Source organism: Haplochromis burtoni, unplaced genomic scaffold, assembly GCF_018398535.1.
Source record: "Haplochromis burtoni strain Fernald_Lab_line unplaced genomic scaffold, NCSU_Asbu1 Contig_392, whole genome shotgun sequence".
Taxonomy (NCBI): Eukaryota; Metazoa; Chordata; class Actinopteri; order Cichliformes; family Cichlidae; genus Haplochromis; species Haplochromis burtoni.
The window spans coordinates 278,058-294,969 of NW_024582753.1; the positions used below are offsets into that span (position 1 = coordinate 278,058).

The 16,912-nt window shown below is 43.1% G+C and overlaps 1 protein-coding gene across 2 annotated transcripts in view; it reads right to left on the minus strand.

Annotated features, from left to right (window-relative positions):
* LOC102288951 (nuclear factor of activated T-cells, cytoplasmic 1) overlaps positions 1 to 15,720 on the minus strand; it is a 61,080-nt gene extending 45,360 nt beyond the window's left edge. The window contains exons 1-3 of one of the 2 annotated variants that reach the window (XM_005944150.3): positions 15,177 to 15,720; positions 10,315 to 11,413; positions 8,126 to 8,285 (exon numbers count right to left, since the gene is read on the minus strand). In XM_005944150.3, the coding sequence (XP_005944212.1) occupies positions 8,126 to 8,285; positions 10,315 to 11,413; positions 15,177 to 15,297 (1,380 nt within the window). In that variant the 5' untranslated portion in view covers positions 15,298 to 15,720. The other variant, XM_042212747.1, reaches the window with a different exon arrangement.
* Between the last annotated feature and the right edge of the window lie 1,192 nt (positions 15,721 to 16,912).

Genomic DNA, 16,912 nt, shown 5'->3' on the forward strand with positions numbered 1-16,912 from the left:
CAGCTGATACTTAAGGAGATGACTGGGAAAAGGTTTCCAGTATAACGGAGGGCATCAAATAGATGAAATTAAAACTCAAACTCTTACTTAAACTGTGCAAAATAAATAAATAAACAGTACAAATCAATGGTTTTTCTGTGATGATTATCAACACACAGTTAGCTATTACACTTATTAAAACTTTACGCCTGAATGCTCATGAAGCAGGGAGTGCAGACGTGCTCCAGCCCCTTTACCTTTGGGCAGTTATGAACATGCATTATGATTTCCATTAAAGAGCGCAGACTGTGTCCCACTGTGATGAAAGAGACTCCTGTATCAGAACCACCACTTCAAACAACTACCACTTCCTCTAGCAGCCTGCCATTAGCCGCTACTGCTTAGCTAATAAAAAGATCAAATCTTCAAAAAAAGGAAAAATAATCCATGCCTGTGCACACTGTTGAATTTGGGTTCAAATGTACTTCAAATATAAACTGTAACTGCCAATTTAAATTCAATGTCCCGGTATAATTTTCTGTCTGTGTCTAAAGTAACATCATTCGATCATTTAACCAAGTGTGTAATGGCTCAAAAACATTCAAATGCAGGCAATGCTTTAAATTCCAAGATGTGGTGAAGGGCAACTGATACTTTGTGAATGATTTCTGACCAGAATAATCCACTAACCAAGTTATTTCTAGCGTGGCCGAGTCTTAACACCAAAGACCTCCCAGGATATAGTTTCTCTTTGTAATGCAAATTGTTCCTATGGCTTAGAAATCTCTCCAAACCTAAACACTATCAAGAAGCCGCTGAATCCATCTGGTATACATAAAACCCCAAAAAGCCTAACTTCTGATCGGGTGGACCTCCACAGATCCACCCAGGTGGCTACTTGACCGCATGTGACGTTTACTGTGAGGGATCAGTTACTTAAGACCAAGGCTCAACAAGCCATGACCATCTGAAAAATCCCACAAATTGGTCAATTACTCCAGCGCACCGCTTCAGACCAATTTTGTTTGAGCTCCATCCGAGTGAAAACAGTGGTAACGTCAAATGGAATAAAAGACCCCTGTTGTTTATCTAACAGACTGAGTCATATAATGAAATGAAGACCACATGTAACCTATGACATAATCTGATTAATGGATTTATAATTACCTTTGAGAGGGCAGGCAGGAATTGGGGGGGGGGGGGGGGGGGGGTGGTGTAAAGAAGAGCAAGACTGGTATAAGACTGGAAAGCTATTCTGAACCTGATTGGGTGTCTGTGGAAATTAGTACCACAGTGTCATCGACACCTAAGGCCTTTGATTTGAGAGCAGATTTGTCTGGATACAGTATCAAAAGTCATTTGGACTCATAATAAAGACAAGGATTAAATGGCCTTGGTTGGCACTTGATGACAGCTCTGCTGGATGCAAGACAAGGCAGAGGATGTGCTCTTTGTGGTCTCTGTTACACAATTTTCATTATTAATTATCTTGAATAGGAATAGAATATGACCAGTCACGGGAATAGATTATATATCCATATGCTTCAATAACCTAAGCACCGGTGGTTATCTGGCTTGGTCTTTGATTCAGATATCGAGGGAGTGCGGAGGGAGTGGTAAGACTAAGGCTGTCATTCAGCTCCAGTTCCAAACATCATATTTTTTCTCTTGAGCTCCCCATAGTGTCTCTAGCAGCTGTCTTGACCTGGAGCTAGTCACACATGCTAGTCATCAGTGAGTTAGGCCGAGGTCAGGAGCTTCTTGAAGTCTTGGCATCTCAAGGGACCACTTCATCTATAGAGTGATCTCACCGGCAGACGCTGTTCCCTTGTTATATTTTACTTATGGTGTCACCAGAAGTAATTATCCATAGCCACACATGCTACCAGTTACGGGCGCATTGAATCAGAGGAGGGCCACGGTGGAGCATGAGGTACAAATCTGAAACATCGGAGCGTTAAATTGCATGACGTTGCCTTGTGATTTAATAAAACGCTGGCAGTCGCACTACAAGCCCGTGTCATCTGCGGCGATGGACTTCTTTGGATTTCTCTTTGACCTCCAAAACATTACCTCAGCCGCCACGTGGCGAGGTCCACAAAAGAAGCGGGAGGTAGAGGAGGTTCTCGCTCCTCTCATCCTGCTGTAGCGCACGGCAATGGCGGCGGCATCCTCGCTCAAAAGGAGGAAGTGATTAATGAGGTCAGGTAGTCCTCGTGGTGACGCTGCTCTTCCCAGCAGCAAACGAAGGCAGCGTGATCCCCCCTGAGCGACCTCACTCAATTCCTTTACCATATGTGCTCCCCTGACCCTCTCGCTACAGTCTCCCCCCATCCCACTCCTTCACCTCTGCTAAACTCGTGCGATGCTCCCTCAACTGCACGCCACACGCACAGTGAAAAATTCACTTCTTCATTTTATTCTCAAAGTGGGAATTAAGACAGGGGGAGTCAAGACTGTGTAGACAGAACTTAAACACCTGCGACCTCAGCTTTGCATTTGTGTCTGACGCTGTCTGTGAGAGAGACACTAATTTTGACCAGATGAGCTTCTTCTTGCTGTAAAATATGGCCCATTGGGCTGAACGCTCACTATATGTTTATTTTGAGATCATTCACTGAAACCAGTCTTACATTGAGGCAGTTGTTCCCGGTGCCAGCTTTTGCCACTGTGTCAGCTTGTTGTATGAACCTATTTCTGAGAGCTGACACTCAAGTAAAACATCGCGACCATGGCAGCTGAGGCATTAACTGCATAATAGTGTGCAGCTGTATTGTCTAGGTCAGTTGTGATGATAAACAGAGAAGAGGAGGGCACATTCTGGGTGCTCACCGCCATTCAGCTCCCATCTGCCTTTGGGTCTTCTCAGCTCCATCAGCAATACAGAAAGCTTTAGTCCTTGGGAGACAGCCCCAGTTTATTTCTTTTCTTTCTTCCCCCCCATTTTCTTATTTGCTTCAATGAAAGTCACATGTGATCAAATAGCGACAGAGGGTGTTTTTATTCCAATAAATATAATGTATTTTTCACAGTGGATTTTATCCTTCAGCTTCTTTAGTAAAAGTGACATTCTTAATGCTGCTGCAACCATTCAAAGTGGGGATTTGAACATTTAAAGTTTAATAATGACTTGGTGGTAAATTAGATTTGTCTGGCCTGGCTAGAAATTGAGTGTGAATACACTTCACAGGCCCCGCAGTGAAGGCTGCCTTCTATCCCTCTGCGGTGATTTCATCACCGCCTGGAGAAATGTCATGACTCGTAGAAGTCCACGTGGCGCAGAGAATCGGGGGGGAGAGGGAGAAGACAACTGGAAGCAGCAGAGGAGGGGTTGAGGGGGGAGGAGAACTACAACAGCAGATGCAGGCTTTTTCCCATTATCACGCTCTCCTCTCTGTCAAGTGCTGACACACTCACACCAGCCAGCCTTTGCTGTACCCAATTAGACGTACACTCATCCACGCTGTCTCTCCTTCCAGACTTTACTCCATCGCCCCCCTGACCCTCTAATGTCTCCCGTGTCTCATATTGAATGCATAACGCAACATATGCAATCCTTTAATGTGCACTGTTTCCATGGCTTCACATGCTGCAACTTTTATAAGCAACCAAACAGCTATATCCTTTAAAGTTTTTATTTTCTTTACTAATACTTCGAGTATTGAGGGTGTAGCTTTGAGCACAGGCCCATGTCTAGACTACTAAAGGTCCAAATTTTATGTCAAATAACATTGTTTTAAATTTTGATTTTATCAGCCATTCATAAGACCCATCATTAAAGCCTACAGAAAATTTGTGCAGGATGAAGCATAGATCACTGCTATGCCCCTAAGTAGCCAGATTACCCACTCTTATCTTACCTCATAAATCTGCGGTTTGGTTGTCACCTCAAACCAGTGAAAACGATGTACACATAACCTCAACTTTTTCCACTTGTTATTAACTTGTAATTAGTGGCAGCCCAATACCAGTGTAAGGGAAACCCCGCAGATGGAGAACCACAATTTGAGAGTGGCATAAATGCCCCTTTGGGCAGCAAATAATAGCCTTGACTAAGCTCTAACAGCACTACAGGGTACACCAATCCTTTTGAATATCAAACATAAGGCGGCGGTAGATTTAATGAGCAATTAGCAGCTACAGTATGGAGTGCTGTAGATCAGGGTGTTCTTCTTTCGAGACATTACGCAGCCAGCAAGGACCAGATCCCAAGGTGAACCCGCACATGCGAAAAACCCGAGCACGTGTTTGCTTAAGTCTTTCATGTCATCATGGCGGAAATATACTGCAAATTTGATGTGCATTACATAAAGTTGCAGAGGAAGAGAGATGAGTATTAAGTCACGCACACGTTAATAGGGATGATGGCCACATCCTGAAATTACACATGTGTGTTACTGCTTTAAACTTAATGCATGCATGTATGTGTGTGGGGGGTGAAAGCCTTACAGGCCAGTGATTATCCTATATGAATTAGCCATAAGCAATTCTACTCTGTGTGCTGCAGGACAGGTTTAATTCTTCACAGGTGTTGTTTGCTGTTACCAAGGGCCTGGCGGATGTCTGTTTTCCTGTCTGTGGTTGAACTTGAAAGCTGTTGCAACATCTTGATCTGAACTCATGTTAGATCGGTCACTCTATTGTCAATGAAAACTTTACAATTGCAGTTGTCTTTTTTAAATGGTCTGCTCAGTTAAAAGAAGAAACAAACAACCAAATAAATCAGTGTTGCGGTTATATTTTAAGTAAAGGTAGACCAGGTTGTTGGTTTTTCCTGAGCACGGCGTCAGACATTAAACACAGCTGTGGTAAAGCAAGGGGGAGAGTCTGGAAGAGTGTGAGAGGAACTGTTAGAGTACCCTAGATCCCCTTAATGGTGTTGTGGTCTGATGCAGTAAGTAAAGTGGAAAAGCAGCAGCGGGGGTCACAGAGTGGACCGGTGATGAGAGAGGGGGTTAAAAGGCTGGAGATGCAGAGGAGAGGAGGTAGGGTTGGTGTCTGACTTGAGAATAGATGACCTTGATTTGGAATGGAAATTGATGAGACGAGTTGGTGCAAATGGTGAAAGGCTAGCGAGTCATGGTAAGCCAGGGTTTTCATTGGCGTATGACTGGAGCAAAGACCTTCCATTCTCTGTGCAACCACCCATCACATAAACACCTTTGTGTGTCAAGGAAAAACAAGACAGCAGTAAATGTGCACACGAGCGCCTTGGTTTCACTGTATATTAGCCACTCTCTACGGAGTACTTTGTCAGTGTGGAACCTGTGTATCCCTGTATGTTTTTCATCATCTTGCTGTTTTTTCTTTTCTTTTTTTTGGGTGGGGGGTTCATCCAGAACTGCTTTCCAACACACATGTCACGATTGCTCATAGCACGTGTGTCTGATCATCCATGACCTAAAAAAACAATAGAGTTGTAGATGGCTGGGTTTTAACCGAGGTAGGCCTGCTGGTGTGGATTTGGGAGATGGTTGAAGGATGAACGGTTCACAGGGAGTGACAGCCTCGGGCCCACCAGGGAGGCAGAGAGGCACCGGTGCATGGAAAGAGGAGGTGGCCTCTGATGGGTACTGACTCCCGTGCACCACTGTCATGCTTAGCCAACCTCAGGGCTACTCAGGTCCTAATCAGCAGGATACAGAGCATCTCTTGGGGCAGGCAAGCCAAGCCACAGCTGCCTGGTGACTCCCTCTGCCCCTTCTCTTTCCTTCTCTCCAGTCTCAAGAATCATGAAGAACACACACACACACACACACACACACACACACACACACACACACACACACACACACACACACACACACACTGCCTTAGCTTCTTCCTACACTCGTGCCCTTGTGTCATTATTGACTCATTCTCCTTGACTGCACTTCACCCATCCAGTGCCTGCCACTCATTACCTCAGGGCACTGGGGACTACACCACGCGCCCTATCCTCCGAGATTGTAACAACACAATTTCTTCACATCACCACAACAAAGACAAAGGGAGTGCCTAGGAGTGAAAAAGTCAGGTTTTCAAAAAAAACAAACAAAAAAAACACCACATTTTTCTTCTATCCTTTACCCTCCAGCATGTACACATGATTGCCTAATCCTCATAGATTCATCTTCCTGCCAACTGCCATGCTCGGAGTGGTTTCCACTGTTATGAAACCCTCAAGATATCCCAATTGACTGCACAGGCAATATCGGGGTCATAAATCACTCCTCACCAAGAAAAGAAAATGTGAGGTATGTGAGCAAGCAAGCAGGTGTGATGGAAAAGCATCTGTCATCGTATTTTCATATAATATTTGGTCAGGGCGCTCAGCGAGGGTTGGGAATATCCTCAGAATGTTGGCGCTAAATGGGCGATTTTAAATAACAGAATCAAATCATGAGCGTGAATATTGACAGGGCCACGTGTAAAGACACTCAGGAGTGTTATTTATGAGTTCCTATTCGGCCCCCGAGAGAGAGCAAGTCAGAAATTGACGTGAACGAAAATCAAAACGAGCCTGAGTCTGCTGGGCCTCTTACTGTAGCACAGTGAACTGTGAGGGGTAAAGTGTTGATTCACCTGCATGTTGATATTCAAAGGCTTGTAAAGAAGGGGAATAATTACCTGTATTTACAGAAAAAACCTGCAGGTTGACAGGCGTCTTTATAACACAACATTGGCCAACAGCTGTCAAATGCATTTGACATTGTGCAGACCAGGGTGTGCTGACAACATCTATTTACAAAATAGCTGCGGCGCTAACAACATTTAAAGCTAAGGATGGACCACCAATTAAACTTTATAGTTCCAGGAACTTTTTGTGTGTGTGTTTTTTTAGGCTTGCAGAGTCTAGCTGCATGGAAAGCAGGCTATCTGCCATCTAAAACCATTCAATCCCTTCTCTGACAGAGCCAGCAAATATTCATATAGTTAGTAGGATAGATACAGTTTAAATGCAAATAAGCTGCTTCAAAGACAAGTTTACCTTAAGGACATGCACACACGACTAAATCCCCACCTTGTGTAAACTGAGATGTCAGCACAGCGTGATGACAGCGGAGCTGAGAAAGGAGCTCTGTGCTGTGCCGCTGGTGAGACTGACGTGTGCTCCTTAAGTGTTTGCCAAATACAATAGCGAGGGGCGACGCTTCTCCTCCAGTCAGCATGCACTGCTGCTGGTCAGAGTGACTTATTACAGCAGCAGATTCACTGTCAGCTTTAGGGAACATTTAAAAACGCAGCATACAAGAAAATGCTGAGATATACCGCCTGCAGTGTGCAAGTGCTGCACAGCTGCTGTCAGAAGTTACAAGAAAGGCCTGCATTTTTTTAAGCTAGCTGACCAGTTAGACAAATTAATTTTTTTTTTCTTTATCTCTGTGCATGTGGTTTGTGTGTAGAATAGAGTGACCTCATCCGTAATGCCATTTTATAATCTTTGGTTGTGTAATGACATATAAAATGATCTGTAAGTGCAGAAGCTCCATCCATCTGCTCTTCAAAGCAGCAAATGGGAGGTAAGAGAGCTCAAAAGCAGAGGGAAGTTAGCTAAAACAGCTTGATTCATATACTGAGTAAACTGGGGGGCCGTACCAGGGTTCACTGCCTGTGAATCTTGCAAATCCATTTTAGTAGTGGCTAGAGCTGAAAGTCATCATAATAGATCCATTTTAATCTTAACAGATAGAGGCACTGTGCTCAAATCACACTCATTATTCCAATATTTGGAATCTGATTTGCCAAAAACAGCATGAAAAGATTACTGTAGCTAATCATTTCTGGATGGTTTGAGCAGCGGTCGCATACAGTAGTTTGTATTTAAACACAGTCTAACCAACCAAATCTGATTTCGTCGAGAGAGAAAAAAAAAAAAGCAAACGAACATCAACGTTGTGACTAATGAAAGAAATGTCAGGGCTGTGTTGACTTTGCTCTGTGACTACATGCTGTCATAAAATAAGCAACAGCCAGACGTTCATGTCACCAGATTGGCGTTGGATAGAAAACTGCTGTTAATCAGCATGCACTTGTTACCTCTCATGCTGTAATGACAGTAAATTATTGCACAGTCTAAAACTACAAAGCTAACTTTGTCTCTGGGTAAATGCAAAAGTGCACAGCAGCAGCATTTGTTGTTTGAACATTAGTGCTGGCAGCATACCTGTACCACAGGGTGTCCTCCAGACAAGGCCTTCACGGCTCCTCGGCTCCCCTCAGTCTCATAATGAGCCCTGTGGTGGGACTTTGGCTGCACTTCTATCTGTAGGTTGTAAGGGCCGGAGCAGGATGGAAGCTGCCAGTCAAGTGCTGGCAAAGATGGGCTGTAATTACATGACACATTGATTGTTATTAGGTGAGAATAACACTATGTATCATTCCCACCTTTCAACAGGATAGTGAATTCACATTTACACGGTCCAAAGATTTTGCCTTTCTGGGCTAAAACCCCCAGTGTCTGGCTTTTTCTTTCCTGAAAGAACAGTGAGTTATACGTTTCCACTTTGCTTGGAACAAATAAATGAAGACATATGGCAAATGATTGTCTTTTTATGTACATTCTGTTTTCTCTATTTTGGTTTTCATTTAATTGCCAAAGTATGAACTACCATTTTTTTTTTCCTCCAAGGATCCAGAAGTCTGAATCTAAACTAAACTTGCTTTAAATTAGCCTGAAATTGGGACACTTTGTTGTAATCCAACTGGCTTGAGCCCTCTCCATTTCATCATGGTCTCTAATCTAATCAATTGAAGTCATCCCCCGACTGCGTGTAATTCCTTGGGTCTGGGTAATAATTAGTGGCCCCCGCTTTCCCCCTTTGTTTTTTCTTTCTTTTTGTGAAAAATAAATGAGAGACAAATGTGCCCCGGTTAGAGCGCGGCATGTTTTGCATTATGGTGTGGCAGGTGGAAAAAGACGCAGCGAGTTAAGAAAGTGACAGTGGGAGGAAAGACAGTTCTGGGGCACAAAAACAAATCTCTCACTGTTTCTTGGCAGTCATGGCACGGCTGTTTTTAACACACACACACACCACACACACACACACACACACACACACACAACACACACTCTACACTTCTTTATAGACATCAGCCTCCAAATATGAGTAATATATAATATAATATACTATAATATTATATATATATATATATATAATTATATATATTATATATATATAGTATATATATAATATATATATAATATATAATTACAATTTTAAATTGATAACTGTAAAATTCTAAAATACAAAAAGCTGGTGTTGAAGACAATGGTGTTATGGAACAAGGTCAGCCACACACCTTGCCTGGGAGCATGATATCTCTTTCTCAGAGCTACAGCTGGCCTCCCTCAACATCATTGTTCTCCTGATGGGGAGTCAAAGCTTCCCATGTGAACACCGTGGAGATATCTAAACCAAAACAAACATGTGCAAGACAATATTTCTCTTTGCCGGATGCCTGGTAAACGCAAACCCCTGACCTGAAGAGTGGCTCGACTGAAACCAATCTCTGGCATCTTTGTGGAACTTGCGGGCTGTTTGTTGACCCAAAATGAACTGATTTCCCCCCGCAGGACTTTATCTGCCTATTCAGTGCATGACATCACTTTAGCTACACAGAGAAAAGATGGGCCGATGGCGCGACAAACCAGTGGAGCGCGCCGGCTGATTAACTCACAGGCTGCTTCCCCTTCAGCCAGCCCTGTCACCATTGCTTCCTGTTGCTCAGTATCTTAATCAAACACTTGATTTCCGACAGGAAAGTGTGTTATTGGCTTAAGGGGGGGGAAAAATGCCACAAGGGAGCAAAAAGAAAAAAAACCCCGCTTTGCTCAATTGACAAAAATCAATACTATTGTTCAGTGCAAGAGTCTATTTGTCTGAGTGTGTGCATGTGTGACTGTATTCGTTGTTATATTTGTGTGAGGGTTGCGATGGCAACGGCGGCACATGCATGCTGGGCAACTCCTCAATGTGAAATACGATTTATGAAATAGTTCTGATCTTCAAAGGGAACTCCTTTGGAAGTGAAGGGCATGTAAATTGGAATCTCTGCCTTTTGAAGATTGAAAACTAAAACCATCTTGTCCTCACAATAAATAAAAAACATTATAAATGTGGGGGAAAAGAGAACAATGGAGAAATGGAATTGATGAAATGTGATGAATTGTAATATGTAGAAAATCCTGACCCTCAGACCAAGCGTTAGGATCATAATTCTGTCTTAAGCAGAGACACATAGACAATTTTCTTTTGGCTAAATTGCTGGCTATTTCAATTTCTGAACATTTAGACTGTACTTGATAGAGAATTACTAAATTTATTTGAGACAGCAGGAGCTGGTTCAGCCTACCTGAGGTAAGGCTTGGGTTTAGACCAGGAGTATGGGTGCTGAGGCACATCCAGGAACCCCCCACAGTAGCTCTCCTTCTTGAGGGCCAGGCGGGAGGGGTAGTCCTCATGGCAGAGCTCTCCATCAGGACCAAGCTCCTCGCCTCCAGGTTCCACCTTCAGACTCATGGAGGCTGAGTGGTCCAGCATCGTCTTCCGTGTCTTGACTGGGATTCCCTCCCCCATGTCTACCACCCCATCTGTGGTTAGAGCATTGATTGCAGCCACGATGGCAGAGTTGGTGTACTGGTTGGTGTTGGCAAGCCAGTTATCATCCGTAACGCTGACCCTGGGGGAGCCATGTGGAGAGGGTGTCGCTGACTGGTTGGGTGAGCAGGGCGTTTGATGGTAGGAGGTGCCGTTGAAGCTGTACTTTCTCTTCCCCATGCTGCCACCGCCGCCTCCACCGCCTCCACCGCCTCCACTGTAGGAAGGGGAGTTTGGTCTAGAGCCACGAGGTTGTGCCGGCCAGCCTTCCTCAGCCATGGCTCCAATTTGAGGGGAGGTGGATGGTGAATTGTGAGGGGACCCTGCGGGGCCACTGGCATGTGGGCATGACAGAAGCATGGATGATCCTCGGGGAGAAACACAGGGGGACTGCCAGGGGGAGTTCTGCGGGGAGTTGTCGTAGTTATAGAACCCTGACTCATAGGATGACGCCTCAGAGTTGCAGCTGCGTGACGAAATGCTGCTGGCAGGGCTGAGGCAGCTGGGATCACGGTACCCCTCTGCATTGGGGAGCGTCAGTGTGACAATGTTGACCCCCCGTTTGACGAAGTGGTCCTCACTGCTGCTCTCTTCAACCTCATCCTCAGGGTACTGGCTGTAGGCAGTGATCTCAATGCGGGGGCTTTCCAGGGCTGGAGCACCATTGGGTCTCAAGCTGTGCGGCAGATAATAACCTGATGCTGCATGATTGTCACTGCTGTATCCCGTCTGGTGACAAGAGGAAACTGAGATGACTGGACTGGACTGTAAGGTATGGTACTGAGTGGCCAGACAGGGGCTGCCCATACCCAGAGGAAGAGACAGGCTGACGTTTGGTGTGTAGCTGTATGCATCTGAAAAAATAAGAAGTATATTTAAGAAACAGAGAATCACAAATATGTGTTACTTTCCTGAGCAAAGTTCAGAATGTAAAAAAATGATATTCCCATACAACTAAATTGCATTTTTAAAACAAGCATAGCATTAGTTCTGGCAGGCCTTGGAGTGAAGCTCAGTGGTCTCAAAGCCAAACAGCCCATATCAGAGGATAGCTAAGTTAATTCCCATCTTATTGGGAAATCTCAAATAGAACATGTTATTTAAACTACCTCATCTTGCATAAAGTCGCAGCTGCCTGTGAAGTCACTTTGCAAAGCCACCTCTGCCTCAGCCCCTCCATTTCAGTCTATACAATCTAATTCTGATGTATTCATGCTCCCTCTCAGTTGTGTCTGTCCCTGCTGCTGTTGTCACTGTTGTTTCTCCCAGAGGTTTCTTCCTCTAAAGAGGGAGTTTTTTTTCCCACTGTCGCCGAGTGCTTGCTCAAAGGAGTTTGTCTGATTGTTGGCATTTCTCTTTATAGAGTCTTTACTTTATGATATTAAAAGCTTTGAGGTGACTGTTGTTTTGATTTGGTGCTATACAAATAAAATTGAATTGAATTTGTCATGTTTTGCAATGTTAACCAGTCTTCTGAAATACCACAGGGATAAATGCAAAACTTCTTGGTAAAAAATAAACTGAGAAAACACGTTGAAGAAAAAAATTTATTTGTGAAACACACTATGACTAAACATAATTTTGGAGAACACTATAGCCTAACTGCGAGGGAATGTAATTTCTAGAACTGGTCACATTTAAGAACAATACCCCTACACAAATCTCTCCAGTATGTTTTTCAGATTCTGACTAGCCCACTTCTTTATAAACATCTGGAGAAGCTTAGCAATCATCTCAAAGCGGTTACTGTATGAGGCTGCTGTGTAGTCGCAAGTCGAGCAGCCACTCTGTTTGTTTGATCAGTTCATCTAAGGCTTTATTTGGCACACCCTGCTGTCATATGTACTCTACAGGAATTCCTCCAGCAGCACTGATGGATGCTTTATTTGATTGATTGCATCACTCACTGAGTGAATTAGGCCCTCCCCTGTGGAAAACTGACAGCACTCTCGCATCGCTCTGAGCATGTGATTAAGTCAAGGAGAGTTTGCTTTTGCGCTACACACAGATACACCACTGGTACACACATAAACAGAGGACAAGTGCAGGCAGGTACACAAGGAAATCACGTCCAGTGTAACAATATAGAGCCCAGATAGCTTGGAAGGCAGGCATGCCTCTTCAGTTAGCCTTGACACGGGTGGCTGCTGTGTCAACAGTTGTAAACCTCACGCCTGCCTTTTATTGATAACGTCAATGAGGGTAAAAATAGCTACAGAAATAAAACCATTCAGTCTGAAACCCAGCAAAGGGCATTCCCCTCTCTGAACCATTTGATATTTGTTAACCACAATACTGCGTATCACATGAAATGACAGATCTGTCACACAACATAAAATATGTGGGTAGGCAAAGTAAAATTAGCTTATGAGAGTCTATTTTCAGAGGTAGTAACACTACGTGCGCAGGACATGTTTAATATTCCAGGAGATGCACATGTATTGTGACAGAAACCCAAACTAAATTGAAGTCGTCCTTTTGAAAACTATAAGAGACACTTATTCACTAAACCTACAGACTTGGAAAAGTTACTTTTTATACGGGGTTAGAAGAGGCTAAATGTCAAACCCCTTTAGAGCCTACTTCACAGAATTACAATGTCATAATAGCAGATCAGTACGCACCTTTCTCCCCTTCCTTCTGGACACCTTGGCTGTACTCAAAAATGTAGTTGAAATCAAACTCTTGCTCTTCGTGCTGAAAACTCATTTCTGCACCACTCATCGTAGTCTTTCAAAGTAAGGGCGAGTGAGCATTCAGCTCAGTCTTCGCCGATGCTCTTTTTCTCTGGTTTGAACAGATGATAATCTCCTGCCCACTCTAGCCCTTGTGACACACCTCCTCAGTTCAGGCCTGACTGACTTTGCTTACAGTTGCGGCTGTTTTTTTTTCCCCCTTCCTTTTGAATGTGTGTGATCAGTGCACTGCACTGCAGCACACTTCACTTCTTCTAACACCCACTCAAACACACTAGGGCTTTCACTCTTGTTTGCTGCATGATCTTGAAACTTGGCTTTTCCGGGTGACATGCATCACAACTGCCGAATAACAAAATTGGGAAAGCAGATCAGATTTTGTTGGGGTGAAGCGAGTAAAAGAGAAATCAAAATGAGTCACTAACAAGAGGCAGTGCCTCCCCGGTTGTTTGCAATGTGCTGAAAATGCAGTGCAAGCAGATTTAATTTGAAAACACAAATTATAGCGTGCTCTCTTTGCACTCCCCAATTTTTTTCCAATTATGCTATTGTGATCAAAACACATTCTCTCCCTACAACCAAACTAGTCTGACTAAAGAATGGACGGGTTTATCCGCAGGCATTGTGGTCTAGGCTGGGCTAAGACTGACGGGACCTCATAGAGAGATAGGTGGTCGCCCACAAAAGTCATCTGCAGCCTCTGGAACTAAGAACTCTGGGGCCACTTATCGCACATGGCTGAGTATGTGCTATGGCAGAACACCAGCATGGTCTCTGTGTGTGTGTTTGTGTGTGTCTGTGTGCTCGCGTTTGAGTGTCTGCGTGTCTGAGTTTATGTGTGACACTAAAGCAGCCCTCGCCACACTGCTGGAGCTGTGTGTGGTTAAGCACGTCTCCTTGTCAAGCAAGCTACCCCAGCATCCCTGCATGCACAGATCATAGTGCTCCCTCTTACTCACAAACACATGTACATACACGCACATCTGTTACAAATTATAAAGCTTAGTATCAAGGGACTGAACTGAATAATAATACCGCCTGCACCCGTCCCTCTCTAACCTCAGAGACAAAATTAAATTCCTGAAATCCACCAAAGCCAGTGATATCACCACTATGAATTAAGGCTATAAGTGACTTGTGATCAGATTTTGCCCTCTCACTCTGAATCACAAAGCTATAAATAGAGAGTTTGCTTTTGATTGCATGGGAAAGTAAAAAATATTTAGCAGCCTCTGGGCTATCTGACCCTGAACTTTAACATCTCACTTGGCTCATTTGGAGAAAAATTTCAATTTTTTATTTATTTATTCATTTTAAAAAAGGAAGTAAAGTAGAGAAATTGACATGAAGATCTTAACAAAGACTGCAGGTGACAGCAACAGTGTAACCCCCATCATATTTCACTGCACATAATGAGAAGCACCTGCAAAGATAGCTGGAGACACCTAATGGTGTGTATGTAAACTGAGCTTATCTGCTTCTTGTGTATTACTTGCGTGTTATTTTGTGCGTTGTTTTTTTTTAAAATAGAACAAGGGGAGGTAAATCGTGACACCATCAAAAAGGCCAAAACGTTTCTTTAGAATTTGATATTTTTATATTTTTAGCTTGTTATAATTAAACATATTTACCAAAACAAACGCTTAGACAATAATTTAAGACGTCTATAAATTTGCAAACGTAAAATATGAGGGTATAATGCAGTGACAGCTCTCAGTAATCTTATCTCACAGAAGGATTAACCCCGAGTTTGCCCTGATGCGCTCTCCATTTTTGCATTAACTGCAGCACCTGGTGTCAATACATCTTTAAATAAAATTAAAAAAAAAAACAGCTAAAGCGAGGTAATACATATGTATACATATATGTACGTATATAGGGGTACAGTGCTGGTGATGCGCAGTCATGTAGGGTTCTTTACCTTCTTCTGCAGACTTCATATCGGCGGCGAGAGAAGTAAGTAACTGGAGTCCTCGCTCCTTGCCGGTTGCTGCTCCAAAGCTGAACTTGGAAGTGACGCTCAGGCAAAAGGTATCCTGCATTCAACAAGCGATGCGCAACTTTCACCGGCTGCGAGGCTGTAATGTGCAACGAGAGTATTCAAAACACCACTGATTCTCTAGACAAACCACTAAACAGGAGCATATTTCGCAAAAAGACTCGTTGGAAATCGAGTGTACAACTTTGAACCACACGGCGATGGACTGCGCACCAAAGGAAACGGGAACAGGGGGTTAGAAGAGGCGCGCAGGTACGGCTGCTAAAGGTGAGTTTTGCTCTCTTCGACCCAATGAAGGTTTTAAAGAATGTCCTCAGGTCTGTGACGCAGAGCGGTTTGTCGGAGGGGCCGGCTCCGGTGCTTTTAAAGTTGGAAAACACCCTCCGTCCTCCCGTCAGTGCGCCGCCCATTGAGGGTTGACGCTGCCGGCTTCTGCAACCTCCTGGACCGCCTGATGATGTCTTTCATCCTGGGATCCCAGCGGAGGAGGTGGGAGGTGTGGTGTGTGCCTGTGTGTGCTTGTGTGTATGTGTGTGTGTGTGTGCGTGAGAGAGAGAGAGTGAAAGAGACTGAAAGCCCACACACAAGGTTAACGTTAAGTCAACAAGAGGTCCGTTCTTCACATTTTTATGATAAAATTAGCCAACAAAACAATCGCAGCGAGTATTCATTTCCTTCAGCTGCTGGAGGCTCAGATTGTTTTCGAGGGATTTCAGAAGTTTTCTTCTTCTTACTTAAATCCCACTGTAGCCCCTCTTATCAGCAAACCACATTGGGTAGTTCTCCACTGTTATCTGTCATGACGACACACAGTCTTTGTCCCATGTTTTTCTATGGATAAACTTGCTTTACTTGTGAGATGTTACCTAAGTTTGGGTAGTGGAGTTGATGGGTGTATCCTACAGCAACAACAGTTCATATTGTATATATATTCATATGATTATTATGGCCTTTCCCATTTACATTGGCAGTCAAGTTATTTTGATCATTAGAACATTTACTTAATATCCATTTTCTTCTTTTTTTTAAAAAAATAAAAATAAAAATATAATAAAAACAATATCACATCATTTTCAAAAACTGTTTGCCAAAATCTTGTTTAATCTAAGTGTAATCTGTTGCATATTGCTTATATTATTTAAATGTATGTTGTAATTTTGTTATTTTCTTGTCATTCTTTGAAAGTCCTAACCAGTTCCTACAGGTATTTACGTGACAGCACAGTGGAACAATGATGTAACAACCAGTGAGAGGTTTTTTCTTACAACAACGGAGAAATAAATAACTTTTTGTTACCTAATTATTTAAAATTACTTTCTGTGTCAAATTAAATCCAAGTGGTAATAGCAGTGTTCAGGTTTGATGCAGGTGCCCTAGGAAAATCTACGTATTTCTCAGTAACCTGGTCACTGCTTAGTAGTCATTGTTTAAAAATACATATTTTTAAATTTTTTTATTATAATTTTCCACATAGATAAATATTATAGTGCACCATTGATCCATACTATTTCCCATATTACTTTAAATTACATTCTTCCGAAATTGTTACTCATTTTATAGGTACTGATTTCATAGATGCTATGCTGAGAAGAACCATGTGGTAAATGTTGGGACATTTTTATATATAAAAACTACCAGAACTTAGCAAAGCAATTTAC